This window comes from Quercus suber, unplaced genomic scaffold (genome assembly GCF_002906115.3).
Source record: "Quercus suber isolate HL8 unplaced genomic scaffold, Cork oak 2.0 scaffold_8, whole genome shotgun sequence".
In the NCBI taxonomy this organism is placed as follows: Eukaryota; Viridiplantae; Streptophyta; class Magnoliopsida; order Fagales; family Fagaceae; genus Quercus; species Quercus suber.
In genome coordinates this window covers 3,016,139-3,023,511 of record NW_027069474.1, presented here as the reverse complement: position 1 = coordinate 3,023,511, position 7,373 = coordinate 3,016,139, and the positions used below count along the sequence as shown (strand labels likewise).

The window sequence follows — 7,373 nt, the reverse complement described above, 5'->3', positions numbered from 1 at the left end:
TTGCAGGAAGATGCTTGGTTACAAAACCCTACGGTGCAAATACACAGCAACTTCTTGAAGGAAGATGAACTAGGTCAAGAACTTCGTCTTTTGATCACAATTTGCTTGAACAGGAATGCTCAATGATTTTGCAACTTGTGTCACACTTGACGGCTCTTAAAATAATCATTTTATATGTTTAGGGTTAGAAGAAAAGAAGGACCAAAAACATATTCACGGATCCCAAGAAAATCAGATTGGAAATCTGAGTTTTTAAATCTCGACAGATAGCAGGTGTCGAGGTAGCTGTTGAGAAGGTGTTGAGCTTTAATGAAATTGCACTTCAGCTTGCTTTTTCTTAGACAGACTTGATGACTTCAACACTTGACCTTGAAACCTTGTTTTATAGACCTCACAAATATGAGGTCCACACTTATATAAGAAGGAAGATATATGCATCAAAAACATCATGTATTTTCTCCTGTATTGACTGACTCTAGGATATAGCCAACACCATTTCTCTGGTGATATGTTGTTTCCAAAAGGCCGCAGTCCCTTTCTTTTTTCTTTTTCTTTTTTGAATTAGGCAGCAGTCCCTTTCACACTCTTTGGCTTCAAAAACCAAATGAAACAAGGGGCTTCAAGGACATGAGTCTTTTTTTTTTTAATACACGAGGACACTACCTTTCCATTTAGGTACAGATATTCACATGGGCGAGCATCACATAATGGCATGTGGCAGGCCCTTTCATGTGAATCTCAGCCAGTTATTTAATCCTCTAATGTACCTTAAAGTTGGCAGTTGGGTATCTTTTGGAACTTTCCTTCCCCTTTCAACTTATGCAAAATTTACTGTTTCTTTTTGAATAAAAATCTATTTTTTGTATTTTAGATAACCATTCTTAAAAACAACAATGTCTGATTACATATTTTATATTCTATTTCATTAAAAAATCAAATTTCCTTAATTGTTTAATCATGTTTCTTTCTTCATACACAACAATTATCATTAATTCTTTTTCTTTCACTCCCAAGAAGTGCAAAGAAATAATAATAATAATAATAATAATAAACTCTTTTTTCAACTACAAGACTTGTATATTTGCACAAACACATAGCAAAATCCCATTTTGCATATCCTGATCATAATTTGATATGGATGATTTTTGGGATTCATTGTCTATATTTTAGGCTTTATGCTATTTTACATGAGCTAGAATGCTCTTCATATTTAACACCCAACCTTTTTTCTTACATATAGACAGAGTCATGGCTTGATACGCATATATCATAAAATGCATCTTATATTTGTTGACATTTCAGACAGGAATATTAAGCAGCATAATGGGGTGTTCTACATTTTAAAACCTTCCCTTCTCAAATAATGAACTCTAATCTAGCTTATGAAAATAAAATTCATCATTTAGACTAAATATTACTGAATGGATTGGCACTTGAGCTCTCGATCTTTGTTCCTGCATCTTAGATGAGTGAAGATAACATAGCATTTCATGTGTGGTTCTTGTACTAATTATTTGTATTTAAGAAGTTATTGCTAAGTGCTAATTTACCAAAGAATTTTTTCCTAAGGTTGGGTATTCAGTCACATGTATCTGATTAAATGATAAAACATCTCAATGAACTTAATCAAAAGTTCCACAATTACCATAACTTTAGGCAGATCATATAATCAGGGTGGGCTCGAGCATTCTTATCATATAATCCTTGGGGCCAACCCAAAGCCATCCTCACAATTTCACCAGGTACATTGTAAACGAGTCTGACTTCACTAATCCTTCTCTCAATTGGACCAACCATTTCCACCTTCTCATTTACCAAAGCAACACATGAGCCTGATTACTAAAAGGCTATAGGGCAACTATTTGTTTGAACCAGAGGTGTATTACAAACACCGTCCATCCAGTCCAGCCAATTTCAGACTTCAGACCACCCATGTCATTGAACAACATTACTGCAAAAACATAAGAGCAATTTAAGAGTTATATACAAGTAAGCTAGATTAGGATAAGGCAAAAGGCAAATGGCCAAATTTGGGTTACTTGTTGGTATTGGATGAATGGGGCATCTGGTCAACAGCACCACTTGACCATCTAAGGCCTGGGATTATATTCTGTGTATACATCACCTACAGTTTCATCCATAGAAAAAGAAAAGGCCTAAATTGTGCCCAGGGCACCAATTGTCATGGCAACATGCTTGCAAACACATGAATTGCAAATTGCAGTCCAACACACTGCTGGCCCACAAATCCAGAAACACCTCAACCAGTTAACTCAATCTGGAGGTTATACTTTAAATCCACCAAGTGATTCACATGCCACTCAAAAGGAAACAAAAGTTTAAGCTACAAACAAATATACTTGATGCTGATCTTGTATAAATTATTCATGAAATCTACACCTGTTGTAACCAAAATCTAGACATCTGGTGCATCAAATAGTTGAGTAAACTGTTCGATCATCAAAATATATGCAATATCCAGCAAACAAAGGAATTCAGAGAAGAAAAGGTGTAAAAATTTAAATATAACTGCTGTTTTATGACAAAACAAAGAGACTTGGTCCATAGAGGCATTCATAAAGAATGCAACAATTTAGTGTTTCTCAAGGAAAACATCTCCAAGAGATCCGAAAGGAGATGTGGCTATCTGTTGCTGGCAATTTGATTAGCCAACAGAATTCATTGTTTCACATGGTCCATTAAAGCAAAATAGCCATTTAATTTGTTGACATCTCACTTTTTGAGGAAATTATCTACACAGTTGATCAGGTGACAAACAAAAAGATAGGGATGATACTCTTATTGCAACCTGAAATGCCTATTTCTTCCCCTTGGGATCTAAATTCATCTCCTGAAGGTTCAGCAACAGATCACTTGAATCAAGGAAAACTTTGTTGGCTGAATTTGAGATAGTATGAGCAATTTCTCTCGAAGCTTCGATCTTCCTTAAAGTGGTAAATGCCGGATTGTTGGCAATAGCTTGACCGATCAGCTGGGCACTCTTGGCTTCACCCTGGTATTGGCCGGAGAAGAAAATTAAGTGAGACATTTACGTCATCCAGAATGCAACACTAAATCCATAAAAGACACCAATGCTTTTTAATTACAGATTAGCAATGACACTTAATAAAAAAATTACAGATTAGCAATGACACTTAATAAAAAAATTACAGATTAGCAATGACATGATTCCTGTTTTTCCCACACTATTTCCCACTGCCATATTTCCAAATTAGTTCTACTAGCAATGATATCATGGGCAAAAATGTTGAGCAGGGAAAACACCAAGTTCTTTCTATAAAAGGTTCATAAACAGTTAAGAGCAAACACAGGTATGCAGCAACATAAATCCAATTTAATATCAGTATCTAAATTTGAGGATTAAGCATTTGTTCTAGGCTACCTGAGCTCTGATAATAGCACTTCTCTTGTCTTGTTCAGCCTTCTCCACAATAAATTTAGCCCTCTCAGCTTCTTGTGCAGCTACCTGTTTGGCTTCAATAGCAGCTGTAAATTCCTTCCCAAAAGTTAAACTCGTAATTGACACATCATCCAGTGCAATATTGAATTTGGCTGCTCGAGCTACTAAAACTTCCCGTATTTCCCTACTAACAGCCTAGAAAGATAAGGTCAGAAGCATCAGGATTAAGCAAATGATCCATATGATAAAAATATGCAAAACAGAACATTTGCACAAACATTTTCCATTGACCATTGAACTTAATCCTAACCAGGAAGGATGCAAATTGAAGTCCAAACCATTGGTAATTTTCACTACTTTCAGTATTTAAATAAAGAATTGGAGTGCAAAATCAAACTGTGAAAAAGTATAGGCCTTGCTGCTAACCTCTCTCTGAGTAATGAGCTGACTGGCATTATACCTTGCAACCACAGCTTTCAGAGTTTCATGAATAATTGAAGGCAGGACCCTTTCATTAAAATTCTCACCAAGGGTTCGATAAATTGTAGGTAACTGATTTGGCACAGGACGGGTAAGAACTCGAAGACCGATTTTCACCTATAAAGTGAAACCAAGATACATATTATGCAAAAATCAGAATATATGACAGATTGTGATCACACAAGTAATAAATTTGAGCACACAAATTTAACCTTGCAGAAACAATATTATAACAGCCATCAGAACATCAACATCCTATATAAACTCTTTAGTCTTAACCATGAAGGCATTTTTGGGTATAGAACTGCTTCAACTGTATCTGTATGTGAGTACAGAAAACTCCACAAAAAATAGGGAGGAGCTGAGGAGAAGAGGGCACCTCATCTTCTCTCTCTCTCTTTGGTGGGGGGGTGGGGGGTGGGGAGGGGGAGATCAACAAATTCGTGTTAACTATTAACTTTTTGAGATTACTGAAGCAGTAAACAAACTACAAGACATACAAGGAGGCAAGTCTAGAACCCATACAGGATTCAAACATCACTAGAAGAATTGACAAGTTGACAACCAACCCCATAACTTGATACTATCCATAATACATCATTAAGGCAAAGTAAGCATTAATATCCAGAAAAAATCCGTGGAAGAAAGAGAGAGAGAAGAAGAAAAAAACATCAGATCAATCACAAAGGATCAGGAATACAAAAAGTTTCCTAGAGGTACTACAAGAGGTTACATAAAAATTTCAAACTTTTGGGTACATGGTTTTAGACAATGGCATCCACACTCTAAATGGTGAGTCAATGCCTGAAAAAATAACATCATAGTAATATAGGCATCTAAGTGCAAGATCACCCTCATTTTTCTAGTACTGATGAAAAATAATTTCAACGAACTCCTTGAAAAATAATTCACAAAAAGAAAATAAGATCTAGCAAATAAGGGTTCTTAGAATTCATTACAATATTGGCAATTAACATCTTCTATACAAATAGAGAAATAATCGAAACATGATAAGTAATTTACAAGATTCATCATGACACAGTCTACAGAAATCACATAGCATTGATACTGAGACCTTATGAGTGATATCAGTTGCTATATTTAAGTGCTTGATGAAATCACATTTCAAGCTCTATGATATCCCAAAGTGTTCAACCTGTAACCTTTTTTTTAACTGAAAAGATAGTCATGATATAGTTATTTTCATATTGCAGTGAAGCAAACCTTGTTAGTTCCCATGGTCATTGTTCACTTAGGAAGTTTGTTCTTAACATTATATAAAACTAAAACAATGCGCTTATAGCCAATGTCAATCAGATCTCCCAAAGGGGAAAAAACACAGCACACTCAAATAATTGCAGACATTCATACAAAAAATGATAGGCAAAGGGAAACGAAAATCCAATGCTTAGAGAGAGAGAGAGAGAGAGAGAGTAAAATCTCAGTGATTCTTTCTTTTAAGCATAAGCTGGAAAGATAAAATGACAGGAGGCACCTCAATACTTAGTTTAAAACAACAAGAATAGAATTCCTGCAGTTTCTCATGACACATAACTAATTCCCCTGGGGTAGATCTACTCCAATGTTTTCAATTTTTTTTTTTTTTTTTTTTTTATGAAATCAAGAAAAATGAAGAAAGAAATTATACAAATGGTTAAGAGAAGAGTGTAAATTATGGAAACCACAGCCGTGAATGCATAACATGAGGGAATTTAATCAACAACAGAGTTGGAGCAATTCTCCGTAACAGAAACAAGAAAGGCATTTACCATCTGGAGGTCACGGCTTCCTGAAGTACTCTCCACTAGATGGGGTCGTGCACGGACATCATAGATGATTGGCCTCTCAAACCATGGAATGATAATGTGTGTCCCTTCAACATAAACCTGCATAATCAGAATTTAAGACCCAGAAATTTGGAAAAATAAGGGAAAATATACATATACAATGATGAAAGGTATATGAATTTCATGAAGGTAAGAGAACAAAATAGTTTTATCCAGGCTCAACAACCGCATTATAAAGCCATCACTATGTTATAGATCATATTTAATTTGACTTGAGCATCCAATTTTATGCTCCAGTGGATGCAAAATTGTCTTGATTCTCAAAAGAAAATTGCTTAAATTAATACAAAATGACTAGCTGACATTGACATTTCAAAACATTTTAAGTAAATCAGGTCTGAAGTGAATAGTCAATTCCTTGAGTACAAGAAAGCTATTGCAACATATTGACCTGATCTTTGACACCACCTATACGGTTGAACACAATTGCTCGATGCCCTCCCTCAACATTATAGAGACTGTTGGCAGCTGCGTACATGCCAACCCCACCAAGAAGTCCCAACTTAAGCAAAGTAGAAGCTGCGCCACCACCTGGAACCTTGGGAACTTTAACGTTGTTGAAATTCATGTTCCTGCAATTTCAGTATAGTTAAAGTCAGAAAATCAAATGAAAGTGTTCAACCAACCCTTCCATCATAAGCAGGAACCGGAAATCCAACTAGAAGCCATATATATAAATGTAAGTATATAAACAATGAACTCAGAAGAATGGAATTCATGTTAACTATAGAAAACCAACAAAACTACAAAGAAGAAACTCGAGATGAACATAATAGAATACACATAGATTACCAAAAAATAAAAATTTATTTGTTTCCAGTAGACACGAAATGCCCTCATTTTATTAGTCAGCACATGAAGGAAATCCAAATTTTCTTAATCGAACAGGCAACTCTTACTTGTTTTCCCAACTTCATTTTCTACTTAAAAGGATATTTAAAACTTGCACTCATATCAAGTAGATTACAGATTCACAGTCAGTCATAGAAGCAGATTCTATTCAATTTCAAAATGGTGAAAACCCCATCATTTAGCTGCTCAGAAAAATGATATTTTTTCTCAGAAAATGAAAAACCCAAGTCAAGAAATATCTAATACATTATAACCCAGAGCCCAAAATGTGTGATTTCGTTCTATTCCCACACTTTCTATGCAACCAAACTGAACACAACATAAACAGAAAATACAAAAAAACACAATAAAATATAGATTATTTTCTTTTTCCTAAACTTTCTCAGAGACCAAAAAGACGAAAAAATAGGGAAAGAGAGAGATTCATAGATCTCCATACCTTCTAGTCTTCACCGCTAGATGAGTACAGAAGGGTTTAGGGTTTAAGAGCGAGAAAAATAAACGGAGGGCCACTTAAAAAGAAATGTGGGGATAGAGGTTTTGGGCTTACAGGGCCGGGCATTTATTGGGTCCATAATTGATTTTTTTTTTTTTTTTTAATATAGGTTAGAGAGAGATTCATAGATCTCCATACCTTCTAGTCTTCACCGCTAGATGAGTACAGAAGGGTTTAGGGTTTAAGAGCGAGAAAAATAAACGGAGGGCCACTTAAAAAGAAATGTGGGGATAGAGGTTTTGGGCTTACAGGGCCGGGCATTTATTGGGTCCATAAT

General features: G+C 35.4%; 1 protein-coding gene across 2 annotated transcripts; it reads right to left on the bottom strand.

Moving 5' to 3' along the window:
- Window positions 1-1,380: 1,380 nt before the first annotated feature.
- On the bottom strand, window positions 1,381-7,152 carry LOC112013023 (prohibitin-1, mitochondrial). Of its 2 annotated transcripts, XM_024045412.2 has the most exons (7): window positions 7,040-7,152; window positions 6,140-6,320; window positions 5,671-5,787; window positions 3,848-4,018; window positions 3,404-3,616; window positions 2,810-3,013; window positions 1,381-1,951 (listed from the first exon to the last, which is right to left on the bottom strand). In XM_024045412.2, exons 2-6 carry the CDS (start codon window positions 6,314-6,316, stop codon window positions 2,819-2,821), a joined length of 873 nt encoding a protein of 290 aa, XP_023901180.1. In that variant the 5' UTR covers window positions 6,317-6,320; window positions 7,040-7,152; the 3' UTR covers window positions 1,381-1,951; window positions 2,810-2,818. The 2 variants fall into 2 exon arrangements, with proteins under 2 accessions (XP_023901180.1, XP_023901179.1); XM_024045411.2 differs by lacking the exon at window positions 1,381-1,951 and having other exon boundaries at window positions 2,495-3,013.
- Between the last annotated feature and the right edge of the window lie 221 nt (window positions 7,153-7,373).

What these genes read in the sequence shown, in the direction of transcription:
- LOC112013023 (XM_024045412.2), bottom strand. Translation starts at nt 6,316, where the DNA reads ATGAATTTCAACAACGTTAAAGTTCCCAAGGTTCCAGGTGGTGGCGCA. An exon ending in GAAGCCGTGACCTCCAGATG is followed by an intron (nt 4,019 to 5,670) that starts GTAAATGCCTTT and finishes TTCACTTTATAG; the next exon opens with GTGAAAATCGGTCTTCGAGT. An exon ending in GTGCTATTATCAGAGCTCAG is followed by an intron (nt 3,014 to 3,403) that starts GTAGCCTAGAAC and finishes GGCCAATACCAG; the next exon opens with GGTGAAGCCAAGAGTGCCCA.